The following is a 21,891-nucleotide window of genomic DNA, read 5'->3' on the forward strand; positions in this document are numbered from 1 at the left end:
TATTGTGTCTGTCTGTTCAGTGCACCCACATGCCACCCCCTCTCTTCCTTCCCCACATTCCTCATGTTGCCTTCTGTCAATAAAGCTGGAGAATGTTAGAAAAAATAAAGTGAGAAACTGCTATGATGTTGTTCTGAACCCCAGAGGATCCTTTAACTTGGTTGTGTGATCAGTTCTGCGTCAGGCAACTGGACCCTCTGCTTCATACACAGCCTCTGTTTTTTCCTGGTGAGTGTAAAAATAATTTTACTTGTACAAAAATTTAGCCACATGTCCTAGAACAGAGGCTCGAAATCGATTTTGCAAACCCCCGGTTTCCTGGTAACATGACATCCATGGAGGTCCTGAAACCAGTGATTATATCAACAAAGGGAAATAGGAGAACAAAGGAAGGCTGGGATTTGATCTTTCTACTTGATAAATTTAGTTGCTTGTGAAACCGGGAGAAATCATTTTGGTGGAAAAATAATAAAACATCATTTTAGCTTGAGCTCTTCCATTCAGGAACCATAGCCGTGTGGTGTGCAGAGAAGGGGTGGGCTGGAAGGGAAAGGAGGCTGCTCAGAGAGATGGTGATTGTGATAGCTGCATCCCTTGATATTTTGGTTGAATTTTATTTTTAAAGCTTCCGTCAGACTTTAAAATTATCCTGTTAAATTTAACCACCCAACTGGTCTTCTAACAAAGGGTGACATTTGAGGGGTGTAAAATTAATATGAATGTTATGTAATGAACATGATGACTGCTTTCTAGAGAAATCATGGCTTCCCTCTCAAGTGGGGGATGTTCACTGGATTTCCTGATTAGGCAGAAGAGGATGTCTTTCTTTTTTTTCTCTCTGTCTCTGTCTTTATGTGTCTGTCTCTGATCTAATGCATTCCCACAGATTCAGCTACTACTTTTGTGTAGAGGACTCCCTGCTCTATATATCCAGCCCTGAGCACCAGACGCTCTATCTTCTGCTCACAGGACATCCCTATTTAATATCCCACTAGCATCTCAAACTTAGCATGGTCCAAATTGAGATCATCTTTACCCATAAAATCTACTCCTTCTCACTTCACTCATTTTGTCAACAGCACTGCCATGTTCTACGCTTCTGGGAAATATTTGGTTCTCCACTCTTTTATCATTTCTCACTTCCAGTTACCAAAGACCTATCTATTCCTCCTCCACAGTATCTCTCACATCTTTCCTTTCTTTGTTCCCACTGTTGCCACCTTAGGCTGTTAAGGAAAGGCAGTGTGCTATGGTGGACAGAGAGTTGGCCTTGAAGTGAAGAAATCCCACCTTCAAGTCCACCTGACATATAATTGTTGTGTGACCCTTGTTAAGTCACTTAACTACTCAGAACCCCTGACAACTGCCCCAGACTGTAAGCTTCAGAGAAAGGGCTCTTTGGTAGAAAATTTCCTCACCCAGCATCTTCTGCTGTGAAATTACAGGTCTGGGGAGAGGTTAAAGGTTAGGTTAATAGTGTCTGACCAGGTCTTTCCATAGCTACTATCTTTCTTCTCAAACTGTCCTTTGTAAACTGCATGACTAATTTTCTTATGATGAATGAATTTAATCCTTTACTCAGACATCCACAGTGGTTCACTATTATCTAAAGTCCAAACTACTTTGGCTGGTATTCATGGTCATCTGACCTGCTGCTGCCCTGTCTTTCTAGTTTTACCTCCTACCATTCCCCAAGATGTACTCTAAGCTTCATTCAAACTAGATAGCTTTCTTAGGCGAATTTCCCATCTGTATGACTTTGTTCATGCTGTTCCCTATACCTGACATACCCTCCCTTCCTCTTGTTTAATTCCTCTCCATTCTTTAGATTCTTTCTCCACACCTCTCTGTGTAGCTTCTTTGACATTCCTGCTGGTAATGACTTAGACTTAGTCATTGACTTAGACCTCACACAGAATTTTAATTGGTAACTTCTGATGTACTAATCATATGATGAGGAGTATTAGAGTTTTCTGTCTTTGTGTCTTATTTTCCTTCTACACCAGAATCTCCTTGAGGGCAGGGCTCCTATCTTACCTAAACTTTGTATCTCATTCATTACCAAATTAAATTGAAATTGAAAGATGGGTGTCTGGAAGTCCCTTGAATGCTACTTTTTTTCACATGTTTTCTAAGTAATTCTACTTTTCTCAGATTGGGTGGTTTGGAGTTATAACAAATAGAAAGATCCAAAACATGTCCATTTCTGTTAATCATCCTTCCAGCCACCACAGCTCAAAACCTTGGAATTCTCTTTGACTCTTCCCTTTCTCTTTGCCCACACATTTAACCACATTTCTGTTGGTTGTACCTCACATTCACCCATCCTTTTCTCACTATTCTCACTGCTGGTCTCCTAGTTCAGGCGCTAAACCTCATTCTCTCTCCTGAATCATTGCAATAACCTTCTCTCTGATCTCTATACTTTCCCCATTTCCTCCTTCAGACTCATCATACATATTTCAAATTAATATTTCTGATGTAGAGGTCTGGCTATATTATTACTCTATGCAAGAATCATGATTCCCTATTGACTATAGAATCAAATACAAACTTCTTAGGTTGATATTTAAGGACCCTCCCAATTTCATTCTAATCGAACTTGCCAGGTTTACATTATCTTTCCCCCTTCTTAAACATTTTTTATTCTAGCCAAACCAGACTATTAGATATTCCTTATTCATGTCCTACATTTTCTGACCTCTGTATATTTGTATTGCTATCCTTACTCCAATACCTGAAATGTATTTCCCTCACATATCTTGAAATCCTTCTCTTCCTTAAGAGTCCAGTTCAGCTTCCATCTCTCCTCCAGCTAAAGGTAATCTATTTGTTGTCAATTTTTAAGAGCATTTTGTTTTTCTCCTTTACTCTCCTTCAGTCTTATCTTGTATGCATAGAACGTATGTATATGAATGTCATATATGTTCCAGTAGATTATAAGCAATTTGAGACTGAAGACCGTGTGTTTTTCTATTTTCTATTTCTAGTACCTAGCATGAAGCCTTGCTCATAGTAGGTGCTTAATAAGTGTTGAAAGAATATTTGTTGAATATTTCTGAGGCAATTAACAGAACTATCTTAAGTAATTGTGGGAGAGTAAGGATTGAAATGATGGTGAAAACATGTCCAGCTCTTGGACATGTTTAAAGTCTATTGTGGATTTTTAGTCTTTGCTACAGTAGACTCAGGTATGCAGTCTTTGTGTTATAAGTTTAGGTAGGACTTATTAAGCTGTTAACTTTATGCAAAGGATCGGGCTCAGCACTGAGAATATAAGGATGAAAGGATTTTTCCTTTCTTTGAGAAACTAAAAGTCTAAGTGAGGAAAGAGAAAATACATACAGAACTCATGGTGATATTGCTAAAATGTAAAAAGTGCAAAGAGAGGTCCAGGAAGAATGAAATGAGGAATTGGAGAAGGCAGAGAGCTATCAGCTAGGGAGGATCTAGGAAGAACTCCTGGGAGAGGCAGCCCCAGATCTGAGCCTTGAAGGAAGGAATGTGGCCCTGCTGTCCATTCCTGGCACAGGAGACAGTGGGAGCAAAGGCAGGCAGATGGGATGAGAACGGGGGTGGAGACCAGTTTGGTCTGCTGGGAATATTGAATGTGTGAAGGGAGTTCAGGGAGATAAAACCAGAATGAATGGATGTTGTCTGATTGTTGAGAGCCTTTAAGATCATTAAGTGAGGAGCTAAGTGTTTCTTGAAAAGGCAACAAGGCGATCCTGTAGGGTTTTGATTAGAGGAATCACATGATTACATCAATATGATCATAAGACTATCTGGGCAACGTGGTGAAGAATGAGCAATGACGGGAAAGGTTCTAGTCATGCTGTGGACATAGAATGTACAGAAGTTGGCAACTGATTAGTTATATGCTGCAGGAGAGGGAAGAGCTAAATGCACCTCCAAAAGGAGCTGTGTTCAAATTCTGCTTCTGATTCTTTTGACCTGTATGACCTTGAGAAAGTCACTTAACTTCCCTGTGCCTCAGTTTCCTTAACTGTAAAATGAGGGAATTTGATTTGATGGACTCTGAAGTCCCTTCCAGTTCTGAGATTTTTGGTGGGTACTGTCAATATTAATAAGCCTGAGCTCTACCAAGTTCCAAGGGCTAGGAGCCATCAGGGATGAAAAACCATAGCCTTGAATAGGGCTTCAGATCTGGGACTCAAACTATTGCTGAAGAACTAGTTTCAAAGGTGAGCTTATCTCCTCTCTGAGAAATGGGAAGAGAGGGAGGAAGTCTTTTCAAAAGGTCTGCCTACCTCTGATTTGCTCTTCAAATCTCATCCCAGTCTCTTGCCCACTTTTATCTTGTCCTTTGTCCTCTTCTTTCCTTTCCCTTACTTGTGCCACCCTCCATGTTGGCAATGGGCAGCTTCCACCTGCCTCCCCGCCCCCACCATGTCTGTCCCTTAAATGGCACTGGATTATGAACTCCTCGAGGTAGAGTGCTGGGTTGTTGTTTCATCATTGGAGACCCAGTCCCAGATATGGTACCTTGCACACAGGAAGCATCTAATAAATATTTATTGGATTACACTAGAGCAATGTCTCATTGTATAGATTCCAGGATTTAGGCATTGTTGAATAGGGATGAAATTTACCTTTATATGCCCCAGGAAGAAAAGTTTGCTAAGTAGATTAACAGCATAAACAAAGTTGGATGGAGGATTTTAAACCTACTTTAAAAATAAATTATCTCTAAGGACTTCTGAACATTGTGTACAAGTAAATGTTGTCTGTCAGTTCATAGATATAGAGCTGGAAGAGGCCTTAAAGGTCAAATTGTCCAATCCCCTCATTTTACAGGGAGAAAACTGAGGACAAAGGAGTCTAAGTGACTGACCCAAGGTCACACAGGTAGGAAGAGTCACTAGCAAGATCTAAACCCAAATCTTCTAACTCCAAATCCAGTTCTTATTCCAAAGCCCAGACTGTCACCTCCTACTCACTTATCTGCCAAAAAAGCACTCATCAAACACTTTTTATGTTCAAGGCACATGACTGGCTGCCGGATATGCACAGCAGTTATCAAAGTGCATATCTCCAACTATTTTAAATTTCAGACATTTTGCTGATTCAAAATAACCTTCTGATTTGGCAACTGATTGTATGTGTGGAGTGGTTGCAAGTGAGGAATTGAGGTTGACTACACGTGATTCACCTTGGTAGAGTGAGAAGAGTGGGATGTGGAGGTAGAAGGGAGCATGACTGGCCCAGACTGGCCTTAAAATGGCAGTTCCAAGAGGAAATGATCACTCCTGCTGGCTCTTGATCACCTCCTTTGCTTCAGCCTGCAGAGGTTTTCTCCCTGACTTATATCCGTATCTTTCCTTCTTTCTAATGTCTGTGCTTATAGACTGAGTAGATAGGTGGAACAGTCAATAGAGCCCTAGGTTTGTAGTCAGGAAGACTCAAATTCCAATCTGGCCTCAGACACTTCCTAGCTGTGTGACCCTGGGCAAGTCACTTAACTCTGCCTCAGTATCTTTGTCAAGAAAGCCTCAAATGGGGTCCTGAAGAACTGGACACAACTCAAACTACCAAATGACAAGAAAAGTTTCAGGTTCTTTCATTCCCTCCCATTTCCACAAGTCATCCATTCTTGAAGCTGGTCTCTGTAGACATTAACTGCATGTAGGAAGGCACAGTCTTTCTGGCCTGATTTTGTGCCTTTCCTTGACTTCCTCCTAAAATGTGCCAAATGCATCTGTTTGTAGTGGTGCTGAGGTTGAAGATGGATTGCATGAGTTCAGGAGTTCTGAGCTACAATGGAGGTAAAGCTGATCTGGTATTCTCACTAGGTCTCACGCCAGTTAGTGGGCCCTCAAGAGGAGGGCTGCCTAAGAAGGCATGAATCTACCCAAGTCAGAAACAGAGGGAGTCAAAGCTTCCATGCCTGTCAATAAAGGGGTCAGGCTGTGAGTAGCCACAGTACCTTCAGCTTAGGTGAGATCAAGTCTCCAAAAGCAAACCAACAAACGACAAAAAGCCCTCTCAGTGCTGAATATTTTTATTTTTAAGTGAAATTAAGTTAGTTTCTCTTTGGGAATTTTGAGTTCAGGATACCTGTACATATGCCGGGGCATTGCAAAACCAGATCCAGGTGCTGCTAGACTAACATTTTAATCAATTTACAGATGCTCTCTAGAATGTCTCCAGTACCTCTGTTGTCTGATAAAGGGCTACCATAATCACAAAAGACCTCTAGTTCATACTATATGAGGACTGGTAGAAGGAAATGTGGATGCTTAGCCTAGACAAGAGAAGTCTTATGGACACCATGGTGTCTGTCTTCTAGTATTTGAAGGACTCTCAGGTGAAGAAGGGAAACAGTTGTAGAGAATCAGATTGGGACTCATTCCTACTGATCTCCCAGTGTGGAACAGGCTCAGCACCGGGCTCCATGTTACTGGAGGTCCTCAAGGGAAACCTGGATGACCATATGTCAAGTACATTGTAGAAGGGACTATTTTTTCAGGTATGCATATTGTCCTAGATGGTCACTGAGATTCCTTCCAACTCTGGAGTTCTGCAATTTTCTTGGATGGTCATGAAGCAATGGAAAATAAGTGGGATTTGTAGTTAGAAGACCTGAGGACAAATCCCAGCTGATTCAGCTTACTAGGATGCCCAATGGGTAGAATATTGGGCATGGAATCAGGAAGATGAAAGTTCAAATCTGTCCCCAGACATTAACTGTGTGACCCTGGACAAGTCACTTAATTTCTGCTTCAATTTCCTTATCTATAAAATGGGGACAATAATATGTCCTAAGGTTTTTGTAAGGATCAAATAATATTAGCAAAGCATCTTATAAACCTTTAAGTGCCATATAAATATCAGCTATTATCATTTTGGGATGAGGCCAATGTGGAAATTTGTTTTACTTAATCATACTAGTTATTATTACTGTTACCTGTGTGACTTTGGGCAGGTCACAACCTGTGTGGGTGTTAGTGTCTCCATGTTTAAAATTAAGTTTGGTCCCTTATAGTTTGAAATTCATGATCCCATGATCTTCTATGATCCTTAAATCACTGATGTGACCAGAGAATGAATCTCTAAGTATAGTCTCCCTGTTTTTTACTGGGAGTAATCAATATAAACTCTTCCAGGAGAACATACCTTGACTTTTGATGAGTTCAATTTCATATTCATTCTCCTCACATCGCAGGTCTGAATCTGGCTTGTGAATGTCTAACTGTTATTTGTCTAGACTGGGAAAAGAAGGGAGGAATCCACTAGAGGAGAAATAAAAATCAGTTTTCAGAATCAGTAACCACTGATAGGAATGATGATTGTGAATACAGAGCTAATGTGGGTTTGAAGTCAGGAAGTTTCTGAGTTCCAATCTTTCTTCTGAATTTACTCACTGTATAACAGTAGGTGAGTCTGTGCCTCAGATACGTCCCTAAGACTCGTCAGCTAAATATTAGACAAGTTGTCTATATGCATATAAACAGGTTATCTATATCAGTAGAGGGACGACCCATATTGGGACTCCCCCGCGAGGTCTACCAGGAACTATTGGTATGGTAGGTTCTGTTCCATGATGTGTCAGCCCAGAATTGCATCTTGGCTTGTCTTTGGCAGTCTCTTCCCTTGTCATGCTGGAGATATTTCCTGCTCCCCATCTGCCTGCAAAAAATGGGACCAAAATTTAGAAAGCTGGAATGATGATACAAAAAGTGGAGATTTATGCACTCATTTTTTAACAGAGTTTCAAAGCAAGTTCTGCTCAGTTGGTTCCTCAGAAGCTAAGCTTGCTTCCCTTCCCTCTCTGGAGTTGTTTTCAACTCACACAGAAACTAATTAAGCTTGAGGATCAGTTTGTCCTATTAGAGAAATAAAGAAAGAGTGTATATGCTGAAATGGCTCTTTTTTATTACTTAAATTATCTTTGGCAAAGGATAGGTTTAATTTGCTTCTAAAATTGGCCAAATGTCAGCTTTTATCAAAACAATGCTCTCTTCAAATTAGTCTCCTCAAAATCTGGCTATTGTGTGAAAGGCACTGAGAAGGATTTAAAGAAGCCTCTGGAAAATATATTGATAATCTGGCCATGTTAATCCTGCCCGTTAACAGAGTGTGAAATTGCCTATTTACCTCTGTTCTCTTGAGTGGAGGAAAGTGGCAGGTCACTCATCTGCATGGCTATCTTATAGGGAGGGCCACTTTTAATTTCTGTCCTGCCGCCAGGTTAATATCAGATGGGTGTAAAGACCCAGAGGTCATGTAGACACACATTATCCCTTTAAGCTACGACACAATCTGTCCAGGTGCAGTTTTATTGACCTATGTATAATGGGTGCTCTAGGTAAGACTGAAATTGGTGAAGTGTATTTGGCAGGCCTAACCTCCTCTTTCAGCACACAATCCTAGGAGAGGCAAAAGTGAGATAGGATGTTGGGGTGGGCCAGTGCTGCCACCCCCCCCAACATCATCATCAGTGTTATCCTCTAAAATTTGATTAACCCATGTGCCTACTATGTGCCAGGTGCCATATCAGGTGTGGGGTGTACAATTACATAACAAAAATAAAACAATAGTTGAGCTACTAGGGATACAATGAAGTATGATGTGCTTCATGCCCTCAAAGTTTTTAAAATTAATTTTTATAAGTTAAAAGGAATTTGCTTTGTCTCCCCCCCCACCTCCCCTCCTTTACTGAAATGAACAAACAAGCAAAAATAAAGCAAGGATTAGCAAATGTGGATGGATAAGTAAAACAAATCCCCCCATTGGCCATGCCCCCAAATGTGTCATTGGGAATCCCGAGTCCGTTGCCTCTCCTGTAGGAGATGGGCACTTCTTTTCCTTGGTAGTTCTCTGAAATCATGGTTGGTCTGGTAATCTGGTTGGGGGGGGGGAAATCTTGTCCATAATAATGATAAAAGGACAACATAGGCCTAACAGCATGTAAATGACATGGGCAACACATGTTAGAAACAATAATATGGCAGGAACAATGGGCTTTGAGATTTAACAAGCAGTTTAACTCTGTTATTTCACTGGATTTTCATAGCAACCTTGTAGGCTGAGTGCTATAGAGATCATCACCACCATTTTAGAGATAAAGTCACTGAGGCGGAGAGAGGTCTGAGGCCACATTTGGTCCCACAGCTAAGTGAGTGTCTGAGATGAAATTGGAACTCCAGTTTTCTCATTAAGTCCAATATTCCATTTACCAATTACTTCAAATCCCAGAGAAGGGATAGAAGATGAGGTTGGAGATGTGGAGGGATTCCCAGAGTGAAAGTGACTCTGGTGATGGAGAAAGTATGTGAATTGGAGGGAGGAAAAAGGAAGGAAGGAAGGGGAAAGGGGAGGGGGGGAAAGAAGGAGGGACACAGCATGAAAACCAGAAATCCCTTCTTTTTGAGGGCCATTCCACCTCTTCATTCTCTCTGGAGCTGATCCTGGGGTCCTGACCTAGCTCTGGTTCAGGACACTATCTCATCAACACTGTTTCCTGAAAACCAAGAGAAAAAGGGCCAATCCCTGAGAAGAGGAGGTATTTTTTGGTCATCTTGTGCTTCAGGAAAAGCAGGGATTTGAAGGACTTATTGCTGGGGGATGGGGAGGGATACTGGACAGCTCTAGTCAGAGAAGCTGAAGCAAAATGCACAGTTACCCTAAAACCTCAGACCAGGCCTGCCTGAACCAGTGTCTACCCCACTGGCTTACATCCTCCTTCCCACTATCTCTTCTCCAAGACCCCCAGATGTCCTTTGCCCTCCTCTCCTCTAAGCTACTGCTCTTTATCTTATTTCTTGGCTCCTAATGTGAGGACCATATGATTGTTCCATGCGGTTGTCACCCACAGTTTTCTGGCCCAGAGTTTCTGCCCTCTAGAACCTCCAGTACCCAGAATACTCTGTACTCCACCTTTCTAGGCAGTGGGATGGGGCAGGAACAATCAAGAACCTGCATGTTCCCCCTAAGGGAGAGAAGATTGTAGATACATAACTCAAAGGGCGGTTCTAAAGCCCTCGTTTTGCAGATGAGGCAATCTAAGCCAAGAGAAAGTTCAGTGATTTGGCCAAAGCAATTGGGGACAACAGGAATTTGATCCCAGGTCTTTTGCCCCCACATCCAGAGCTTTTTTTTTTTTTTAAACTGTGCCATGCTGGCTCTTTCGGTGTCCTTAGGTGGGTCAGGAGAAAGCAAAAGACATATAGTCTCAGCTTTGAAAGGGTGGGAAGGGAGTGTGCACAGGAAAACTTTGATGTGGGATCCAGCTTGTTTTTTAAACACTTTTTAAACAAGTACTAATGTCTGTGTGTGTGATGAGGAGGAAATTGTATGTAGTATCTGTAATGTAATGCCAAGGGAAGGCAACTTCCCAAGGTTCAAAATACCAGCATAGGTGCTCTCCATTTCATTCAGTGACAAACCAAGAACAGAGAAGATCAAAACATGACATCATTCAAAATACAGCATTTACTAAGTGTGATTAAATAATCTTCAAGTACTACCCCACCCCAGAACCTTCCATTCATTCAATCAATTACAAAGTCCCTGCTCTAAATACTACTCCACCCCTAGGCTGTACCTTCATTTAGTCCATCACAAAGCCCCTCTTCTCAAATGGAGATTAGTTTCCAATCTAAGTAAAGTACATTCATTTGTTCAACCATAGAACACAAAAAGGTCAAAAGTTTCCCACCCCTGGATCACAATTGAATCTACCCCAGAATTACATCAAGTTTAAGCACAGCACTTAATACCCAAATGGAGGTCTTTTCTTCATCTTGACAGGAGGCAAGTTCTCAGCAATCTTAGTTCCTGGGGAGACAAGGCTTAGCAAGGCCACAAGATACATTGCCAGTCCCTTCATTAATTCATACTCTGTCTGCAGGACAGTCTCCAGACCCCTGCAACAACAGCACTGTCCTTCACCAGTGGACAGTATTCACTCTCTGTCTGCAGGACAGTCTCAGGAGCTCTTAGCCAACAGCCAGGTTCCAGGACTTCTTCAACAAAAGGACTGTCTTTCACCAGTGGACAAATCTGGCAAAACAACATCAAAACAGACAGACAAAGTACCAGCAAAACAGCCATGTCTCCTCAGTCCTTGGCAGTTCAGGGGGCAGGTCTCAAAAGTTCAGGGCAATTCAAAGTAGCCCCCAGCAATTCTCTCAGTCTCTCTCTCTGCCTCCACAAGGGTGCTGCTTCCAAAAAGTTCTTCTGCCTCTCTCTTGTCTCTCCAAATCTACGTTCAGGACTTTCTTTTCACATCAACAAGTCCATCCCACAGGTGAGATTAACAAGCTCTGGGTTTTAACACAATCAATTTGAAAACCAAGCCAATACAGGGAGAACTTTATATTCCATTACTATCACAGTATCATGAAAAATTGTTGACATTGATGCTGAGATAATGGAGAACTAATAAGAGAAAAGAAGAATGTAACAACTTGGTCTGTTAAAGTCATGCTAATTATACTCATTTCTGTGAATTATTTACTATTTTCATTTCATTGTCATGTTCACACTAATCTGAAATGTCTGATGAGCTTGGTTGTAAGTTATACTTGAGTACAGCACTAAGCCGCCTTTCCCCTCTTCTTGGTCTTTTTGTACATGTCAACTCACACTCTTGAGATATTAGACAGAACAGTGATGGGCAGGTCATAATCATGATGTAACAAAGCTGGGTGATGGCACAGAGCCTGGTGGTTTTTCAGGATAGGACTGTGACATAGCAGATAGATGGACTGAAAGTGAGGGGATGGGGCTTCTGGCTTCTGGGCCATAGTTTTCTCATCTGTAAAATGAGGTGAGCTCCAAGGTCTCTTGAAGTTTGAAATTTCTATGACAGTAAGTTACACACTGCCTCTGGTCTCAGAGGGGTCAGAAGACCTGGGTTCAGATCCTGCTTTAGCCATTTGCTATCTTTGTGACCTTGGCTGACTCACCTAATCCTTCTTGGCTTTGGTGGTTTCCTTGATGCAATGAGGAGATTGGATCAGATGGCCTCTGATGTCTTCTCCAGTTCTATGACATATAACCTGTTTATATTATTTATTATTATTATTATTATTCAGTGGGATAAAGGGACCCATTGGCCAAGGGATAAGCCTCTGCTTTAAATTAAAAATTTAATTAAATTAAAAATTTAAATTAAAAAAGTACATTCTGCTCTTTAAAAATGCATACAACCCTGGTAGCATCATGTCCGAAGCTACCCAAGGGTTTTACTTGGTTCATGCAGTGACAAATCTGGGTATTTAACTAGCAGGTATATAGCACCTCAGTTTGCAGGGCATTTACTTTGCATTATCTAATTTGATCCTCACTCTACAGCTCTATGATATAAGTATTATCATGATTTCCATTTTACATTTGAGGAAATTGAGGCAGACTGAGGTTATGTGACTTGTCTAGGGTAACCCAGCTAGCAAGTGTCTGCACCAGGATTTGAACTTGGGTCTTCCTGATTCTGGGTCTGGTACACAATCCCTTCCACCATTTACCTGACATTGAACAGCACTTTCGGGTTTCCAAAGTGCTTTCCTATGGGTCACATGGTGAATGTAACACTATTCCCATTTTTTTTTTTTAATAAAGGTGAGATGACTTTTCCCATGGCTACATGGGCAGTAAGGACAAGAGCCAGGATTTGAACCTCAGTCTATTGATTCAGCATCCTGTGTTTACTTTGCTGTCCCATGCTGAGTTGTAGGATGGTCTCATAGACTCAGAACAGAGAGGGACATTAGAGGTCATAAAGTCCAACCCCCTCATTTTACAAATAAGGATACTGAGACCCAGGGAGCTTTAGGGACTTGTTAAACACATCTGGGTGGTGCAGAGCTCTCAGGAAGATCTGAGTCCAAATCTGGCAACAACACTTACTAGCTGTGTGACTCTGGGCAAGTCACTTAACTTCTGTTTGCCTCGGTTTCCTCACATGTAAAATGAAGATGATAATAGTACATACCTCGTAGGACTGCTGTAGGGACTGAATGAGATCATATCTGTAAAACTCTTAGTGCAGTGCTTGGCACAGATTCCCTGCCCAAAGTCACACAGCAAGTAACAGAGCCTAGATTTGACTTCAGGCCTTTGGACCCCCAAGCTAGAACTCTTTAACTCTGAAGTGAAACCATGGTCCATGAGATTCCATGGAGCACTCCTCTTGGCCTTCCTGAAAAGTTATGTCCAGGCTGTCTCACTTGGAGATAGGGGCATGAACCACAGGACTTCTGAAGCCTCTTCTGTCTCTGAGACCATCTCTGGTCCTCTAACCTTTGAGAACTGGAGCTACCTGGCATAGAGAATAGACTGGTGGGTTGAGTCAGGTCCATTTGGACCTGGATCCCACCCTCTAGCATTTATAATGCATGATGTATGATAGGCAGGTCACTTGAATTTTCAGAATCTGTTTCTTTCTCTGTAAAATGAGGATAATAATGCCTGTATTAATGTTTTAGTGGGCTTGTTGTGAAGTGCAAATGAGATTATGTAAGTAACTTTACAAAGTTGACAATGTCAATTAATTAAGGTGTTCATCAGAAGGCTTCTAGTGAAAAGGAAGGGATCTGACCGTCTTGATCTCAGACGCTTATTTGCAATTTCAGGCTGAGATGCTTTTGTCCCCTCGCACAGTCTGGAGCCTTATCTTACCCCTTCCAATCTCTGAGTCAGGGTCAGGGAGAAGTGACCCCAGAGGTCCCAGAGAATCGAGATAATGAGCTTAAAGGGTTGAGACAGGAAATCTTTCCCTGGACAGCCAGCTCTGGCAGCTGCCATGGTGATGGCTTAATGGGGAGCTTGAGTCTGACCAAGTTGGAGCCCAGAGGCCTGAGGCACCACTTCCAGGCAAGACAGACAGAGAGAGGACTCTGCTCCCTCTCCTGCCGGTTAAGTAGTCAGCTCCTGTCCACTTCTGTTGGCTCAGCCTGGGATGGGATGTAATTGACTGGAACAAAGAGGACCATTCTTTTCTAATCAACAAGCCCTGCCTAAGTGCTTGCTGGATGCCTTGGGCAGTGAATGCAAAATGATAGAAACCCGGCCCATGATTGCCTTGATAGAGGGGGCAACTCCTGCCAATGCAGGACAGCACTTTTCTTTGCAACATGCGATCTTAGAAAGTTCTCTAGAAAACTGAGAGGTCAAGTCACTTGTCCAGGGTCACCTCCCCCAGCATGGCTAATTAGTTTTTCATTTGGAGGGCTTCTCACAGAAGCCTGTGGCGCAATGGCTAGAGTGCCAGGCCAGGAGTTAGGAAGACCTGAGTTCAAATCCAACCTCAAACATGTACTCTCTTTGAGACCTTGGGCAAGTCACTTAACCCTGTTTGCCTCAGTTTCCTTACCTTCAAGCACTTTGGAAACCTTAAAGTGCTGTTTGATGTCAGGTGAATGGTAGAGGGGATTACGTGCCAGGCCTGGAATATGGAATATCCAAGTTCAAAAGAGAAGGAACTGGCAAACCACCTCAGTATCTTTGCCAAGAAAACCCCAGTGGGGTCAAAGCATCACACACAACTGGAATTACCCCACAACAAAAACAACAGCAGACGGTTTTGATCTCAGTGCTTACTCATAGTTCCTGACTGATTTGCTCCCAAGTCTCCCCTCACATAGACTGATGTCTTATCTGATCCTGAGACTTGAATGGAAGACCTCTTGGCTTCAGTACCTGCTCTTTTACCCCTATGCATCATAGATGTAACTAGGAAAACTCAACAAGCCTTACCCTCAAGAAGCTTACATTCAACTGGAAGAAACTATGTATGTAAGATAAATAAATACAAGTGGTCACAAAATTAATGTAAAGCCGGAGGGGGGATCAGGAAAGGCTTCTGGTAGGAGGGGGCAATTAAACTGATCTTGAAGAGCCAGTCGTGGGGAACGTGCCTGTATCAGTGCAAAAGCTTGTAGGCAGGAGATGGAAAGGCAGGTACAGGGGATGAAAAGAAGACCAGATGGACTAGAACATTGGGTATTTTTCTATGAGGCAATCAAGGTTAAATGACTTGCCCAGGGTCACATAGCTGCTAAGTGTCAAGTGTCTGAGGCTGGATTTGAACTCAGGTACTCCTCACTTTCAAGACTAGTACTCTATACACTGAGCCACCTAGCTACCCCTACACTGGGTTGACTTAACAAAAGTTTAGAAAGGATGGATTAGAACCAGATTGAGAAAGATTTAAAAAGCCAAATAGAGAAGTTGGTATTTTAGATTTCAGGCAACTGGGAGCCCCTGAAACTTCTTGAGCCTTGGAGTGATGTGGCCAGATCTGGGCTTGTTTGAGTATCTCTTGAGCAACCATAAGGATTGTGGACTGGACAGGGGAGAGAACCTCAGTCAGGAAAACCAGCAGAAATAGTCTGGGTGAGAGGCCATCACAGCCTGGGTCAGGGATGGGCCATGTGAGTAGAGGGAAACAGACAGATTGGTGGAAAAAAATAATGGGGAAAATAATTTCCATTTACACGGTACTTTATCTTTAGGTGACCGGGTGGTGCAGTGAATAGAGAACAGAATCCCAAAGGCAGGAAGACCTGAGTTCAAACCTAGACTCAGATGCCAACTTCCTGTGTGCTCAGCCTCTGTTTGCCTCAGTTTCTTCATCTGTAAAATGGAGATGATAATGGCACTTAACTTTCAGGGTTGTCCTGAGGATAAAATGAGATATCGGTAAAGTGTTTTGCAAACTTTTAAGTGCTGTAGAAATGTTAGTTCCCATCATCATCATCATCATTCCCATGTATTTATCTGCTTCCTCCTGTCAGTCCTCAGAAGGAGGCCTTTCAAATATTATTACAACCATTTTAAAGATAAGGAAAGGGGCTCAGAGTTACTTGATGACGTGCCCAAGCTCATAGGACTAGAAAGTGGAGGAGCTTGAAAATGGATAATATTTCTTGTGCATTCCAGCCTTAATATGGAACTAGATTACAGTTTGCAGTCTACTGCACTAATTAATTTTATTTTCTAGACTCTAGATGTTAATATGCAAATATATGCAAATAAAATGGAAGTAGTATTCGGTGCCAAAACTCCTGCACTTTTTCTTTTTCTTCTTTTCTTTTTTAAAGTGAGACTGCCCCATTGGGGTGGAAAGTGAGATAACAAATATTGCCAGCATTTCAAGGTGTCTGTTGAACGGCCAATTGAAGAGTAACTAAAAGTATTTCTCCCTCCTCTGACAAAACTTGCTCTGACTGACATTTCCCCTCTGCCCCCCCCTCTCTCTTTCTTGCATGACACAGAATGAAGAAGATGAGCAATATTTATGAATCAGCTGCCAATACGCTGGGAATATTTAGCAGTCCCTGCCTGACCAAAGTTGAGCTGCGGGTAGCGTGCAAGGGGATTTCTGACAGAGATGCCCTTTCGAAGCCAGACCCCTGTGTCATCCTCAAAATGCAGTCCCACGGGCAGTGGTTTGAGGTATGTAGTCCAGGAAAGGGGGAGGAGAATATTTGTGTGATTTCGTTTAAATGTCCTTCTTGACTTTCTCTGTCTTTAACTTATGAAAGACCAAGGCTGAGTTGGGATCTGCTAGAAATAAATTCAGTGGAATACTATGATAATTTTGTTGATGTGATCATTTCTTTAGTGCCAGAGTGGCAGAGTGGAGAGCAAAGTGTCATGGGCTAAAGTCGAAGCCAGGGAGACCTGGATTCAAGTACTGTCTTTGCCCTCTACTGACCGGGTGACCCAGAGCAAGTGTCTTCACTTCCTAGTCCTCTAGGCAATTCACTGAGACTCTAAGATACAGAAAAGATGGCCACCTCCATTGGGTAGAGAGATTTCCCTGTTCCAATGAAGTTGTAGGTATGTTCACAGTCCACTGAATGCTTATTATAAGTGGAATAATTAGTGTACACAGGAATATAACTTCTCGGGACATATAAAGAGATAACTGGACATAGTCCACACCTTTAAAACACTTATTCCACTTACGTGCCTTGTAGGAAGGGACTGTGCCTTATTTATCCTTTAATCTCACCCCAGCAACTAGCATAAAGTTGAAAACATTCTCTCCTTCCTCAGATTGTTTTAGAACACTTTGTGTCCCTGCTTTGTCCCCACTGGTTCCTACCTTGTACCACACTAAATTGTGTACAGCTTTGTGTGAAGGTAAGCTTCCTGAGGTCAAGGACTCTCTTGTTTTTATGGCCAGCACTTAGCTCCATACTATGTGTTTATTCAATGTTTGTTGAGTTGAATTTGTTGAATGAAATGAATTAAATAATGATTCAGAGCCTACATTTAATATTGTCACAGTAATAGATGATAGTACAAGGTAGGATATACCGAAGGCCAGATGAATTAAGCAGACAGTGCATAATGCTGCTATACCAGAAGGGCGTTCCCCAAGAACTCATTGTAACAAGTCTTCTTTATTACACAAATATGAATATGCCAGAGTAAAAAAAAATGCCATATCCCCAAAACATAGTAATAAACAACGAAAGCCGGACAGGACGTGATTAGTTTATCAGCTATCACTTTTAGTGACTCATTGGGAGTCTGACATACATGCAGTTAGCATAATGTATTTTTTTTCAGTGTCTGTTTGGGGATGGATTAGCCCTTGGTCCTCTGCACCAAAGGAGAAGAAAAACTGCAGGAAGAGTTCAAAATAACATAATCCCAAATGCATTTATATTGGACTTTGGAATGTGTTCAGATTGAAAAGGGAGAGGATTTCTCCATTGCTAGAGGACATTCAGTTGTCCTAACCTGGGATGCAAGGAAATTGATTAGCATTCTTGAAATGTATTACCCTTGTCATAATAATTATTTTATTGACAACATAATAATGTATAATAATATTTGTTATCATGTCTACAATTGGACACACACACTGTAATTCCCACATACTCAAGCAATTTGATGCGGGACTCATTTTATGACTGATTTATGATCATTTCTTCTTTGGCCTCATCCTTTTGGTAGGGGGTAGAGGAATTAACTAGGGTGTAGTAGGCATCCATAGATAATCTACAGATAATCCACAGTACAATGGCGTACTCCTAGATAACTGAAAATTCATTATGTACCTTATATCCTTTCTTCTATGAGTTATTCACTTTTTGCCCAGGAGAGAAGCTGAAAGAAGGGTGAGCCATGGTTTCCTTTGCCCACTTGAATTGATACCAGTAGACCTTTGGCCAGGTATCTTTCTGATGAATTGTAATTGTCTTTGCAGATTCTAAGGTCAAGGCTTGGTGAAGGCCTGCATTTATATTTGTAGACTTTGTGGCATGTATTATTACATCATTGATTTTTGTAGTGGGAACTATACCCTAAAGGTAGGAGTGGTCTGTAACATTCTCAGTTTTTTATTCAGTAGTATTTCAGTTTTGTTCCAGCCTATGGACATTGAAAGTTAGACTTGGTTGTTTTGAACCAGAGCTTAGGGGATTAAACACTTGCTAGGGAAACAAAAGCCCTGGATTCAAATCCAATTTAACTATGCTACTTACTATGTAACCCTTGGTAAACCTAACTGTAACTCACTTAAAGGGTTAACATCTATATCGCCAATGCAATACCCAGAGCAGCTGCTATGAACATGTAGATGTATTTCCAGGGTCTGATTGCAAAATATAACAAACTTTCTTCCTGAAAGATGAAACCAAGATATTTATTCAGATACCAGAAAGTCAATTCCACCATGATAAGAAAGAAGTTTATACACATCACCAATGCAGGGAGTTCCACCATCCCCAAGCCTTCCCTCCATTAGGCCTCCCCACAAACAAGTTCCCCTAGGCACAATTCCTCCCTCTCTCACTCATGCTAGCTGCTCTGCCTCAGCTCTGCCTCTCTTTCTCTTTCTGCTCTACCCATTCAGCAAGCTCCTGTACCATGGACTCCATGTGACTCAAACTGTGGGATGGGCCAAAGCTCAAAGCAGGTCACATGGGCTTATTGAGGGGCAGGGAAGATCTTCAAATTCCTTTAACATTACAACATTTAACTCTAAATCACTTAGAGGATTTAGAGCTGGTAGGGGTCCCATCTAGTCCCAATCTTTACATTTCACAGCTTATAAAGCAAAGGCCAAATAGGTCGCCATGTTTTTTTTTTCCCAAGGTTATAAAAGTCAATAGTAAGATGGAGGTCCTCTGGCTTTGATCCCAGTGTTCTTCCCATGACACCACACCTTGAATGCCAATCAGTGCACCTTCTACTCTTGCTATCACTCCATTTCATTGGAGTTGAGAATTCTCAATGTGGAAACTCTGCCGATAATGATTGAAAACTCATTTGCAATTTATTGTCCTAGAGGGCTACCCATAGGGGAGAGATGTTAAGTGGCCTACCTGCCCAGGAAGTGTGTGTGTGTCAGAGATGGACCTGGATTCCAGGTCTTGGCTCCATTTTTTCTATTCACTCAGGCCTTCATATAGACAGGTGTGGATAATATAATTTTAAGACAGAAAACACTAATGATGTTGGCAAGGGGGATGGGCATAGGGATCTGAAAAGGTTTTCTGTTCAATGGCCCCCCTTCTGTGGGAGGCAGCCAAATAGGGTATCCCACAAAGTTCTAGATTTAGAATAAGGAGTATCTGAATTCAAATCTTGACTCAAATGAAGACTGTATATGAGATTTTTACTGGACTTGACAAACTCTTGCATCCACACCAAGAGATTACATAGCATTTAGAGGAAAGTGAGTGATTAGAGGCACATGCCCCCTCTAAGATGCTGACCTCTAGCACGGCCTCAGGGAAGGAGGAGACTATGTCCAGTAGAGGTGGTTGCACTACTTTCTTTCTCTTACTAGACATCAAAGCATCTCCCATTGTTTTTGTCTCTGTGCTCCCACTGCCTAACAGAGAGCCTGGAACATAGTAGGTGCTTAGTAAAGGCTTGTAAATTGCGGCAGTTCTGTCCCAGCTATTCAGGGATCAATATATATGGGTCAGGGGGTGTAGTGGGTCTGCCTAAGGTTCATAGCTCTCTCATGCACCTAATAGTAAGGAGCTGTCACTCTCCTCTATAGGGAGGGAAGGACATGGGGTCCAAACAGGGAATCATCTTGAAATGTTTCCATTTTTAAATCTGTTGTTAATTCTTTTGACATTCCACTGTCAAGGAGCATAGAAATGATTTAAGAAAAGGATGCACAGGAATCTAAAAAATTCAGCTGATGGAGGATGCACAGGAATCTGAAAAATCCAGCTGATGGACACGACTTCAGGGATATTGGTCAATTGCAGGGATGGGCAGAAGTGGGAAAAAATGTCAAATTAAAGCCCTGTAGTTGGAAATCACAAGTGAGCTCCTTCCTCATAAAACTTTGTTTTCACACTTTGCTGACTTGCCTGGTTGGGGAGCTCACACCTCGCAAGACAGATGATAAAGAACCACCAACAGTTTTAATGAAGTTTCCAAAGTGGCTTCACGTCAAAATCCCATTTGGGAAATCTTTAAGGTTGCTTTCTGCCTCCCCCTCTGCACATTCTTAATAAGAATAATTTATTTTCATTTTATAAAAAGTTGACACCCGGTTGAAAATGAAACACTGGAGCTATAAAAAGATTTCTTCGCTGGCTGCCTCAAGCCAGAGAGAACAATGGATTCAGAAACAGGACCTTGGGCTCTAATTCCTAGCTCTTCCATGTTCTCACTGTGTGACCCTGGGCAAGTTGTCACCCTTGCCTCTCAAGGTATCAGTTTTAACTTGGAAGACGTGAGTTCAAATGTGACCTCAGATACTAGCTGTGTGACCCTGGGCAAGTCACTTAACTCTGTTTACCTCAGTTCCCTCATCTGTAAAATGAAAAAGAAAAGGCAAACCACTTTAGCATCTCTGCCAAGAAAACCCTAAAAGGGGTCACAAAGAGTCAGACACAACTTAAAATGACTGAATAACAGCAAAAAGAGTGCACAAGGAAAGCACAAAGTGATCTGTGAGGTCTAAGGGCAGAGATGGCAGCGGTGGAGCAGAGGGATGAGGTTTAGTTTCTGCCATCATCTTTGCTAACCTACATGGCTAACTACCTGAACCTCGTCTTTAGAGGAAAACGAATAGTCTTTGAATAGGCTTGGGATTTGTGCTTTCCATTTTCCATTTTCTCTAATCTGTAGACTGGAAAGCTCAGCAAAAACATGTTGATAATCTTAACTTTCCATCTGTGTCTCCCCTGCCAATCAGTGTTCCCATAGTTTGGCAGTATCATGAGAGGCGTGACAAGGAAGCTCACTCCTACTGGAAACTGTGGAAGTCCTTTAGGTCAGGTTGCAGGCTAATTCAATATTTTATCTCCATCTGAGCTAAGAAATGTTTGAATTCCTATCTCCTGATGGTCTACTTCTAAACACTTAATACATTTCTGGGGCTCTTTCTCAGCTCAGAATTTAGTCTACTGGGCTTTTTTCTCTCTTAGTGTGAACATCAATTCTCAGGGAGGAATTATAGTCCTGTAAAATTTTGCATCAAAGAAAGAAACCGGAACATAAGTTTCTTTTTAGAAATTTTTAAGTGTCTGTCCTTTTGGAATAATTTCCTAAGAGTGGGAATAAGTACCAGGAATTAATTTTTGAAAGTTTCTCTCATTTAAAGGCTGCCTCATTTCATCTAGGAAGGGCTAACTTGAAGCACTTATGGGTTTCTGGAGGCATTAGTTTGCTCCTGAAAACCCTGTGGACACTGGGGTATTGTTCCCAGAGGAACAAAAAAAAGGTGAGGTGCTATGGGTGCTGAATACTGCAAATGATGCTTAGACTTGATCTGTGCAGTGATTAGTGTTGCTGAACTGTTTTTTTCTCGGTTTGTTTTTCTTCTTTGTTATAAGGGATGGCTCACTGGATGGCATAGTGGAAGGGATATATTGGGAAAATTAGGTGATGGAAAACCAAAATCTATCAATATAAATTTTATTTAAGTTGTTTTTA

General features: G+C 41.8%; 1 protein-coding gene across 2 annotated transcripts in view; it reads left to right on the forward strand.

Moving 5' to 3' along the window:
- Window positions 1-21,891, forward strand: part of CPNE4 (copine 4) — a 679,918-nt gene that overhangs the window by 344,245 nt on the left and 313,782 nt on the right. For both annotated transcript variants that reach the window (XM_069088381.1, XM_069088382.1), the window contains one exon: window positions 16,242-16,422. In XM_069088381.1, the coding sequence (XP_068944482.1) occupies window positions 16,243-16,422 (180 nt within the window). In that variant the 5' untranslated portion in view covers window position 16,242. The remainder of the gene's footprint in view (window positions 1-16,241; window positions 16,423-21,891) is intronic.

This window comes from Petaurus breviceps, unplaced genomic scaffold, assembly GCF_028583685.1.
Source record: "Petaurus breviceps papuanus isolate PSGF00001 unplaced genomic scaffold, PetGlider_PUasm1.0 185, whole genome shotgun sequence".
NCBI classification, from domain to species: domain Eukaryota; kingdom Metazoa; phylum Chordata; class Mammalia; order Diprotodontia; family Petauridae; genus Petaurus; species Petaurus breviceps.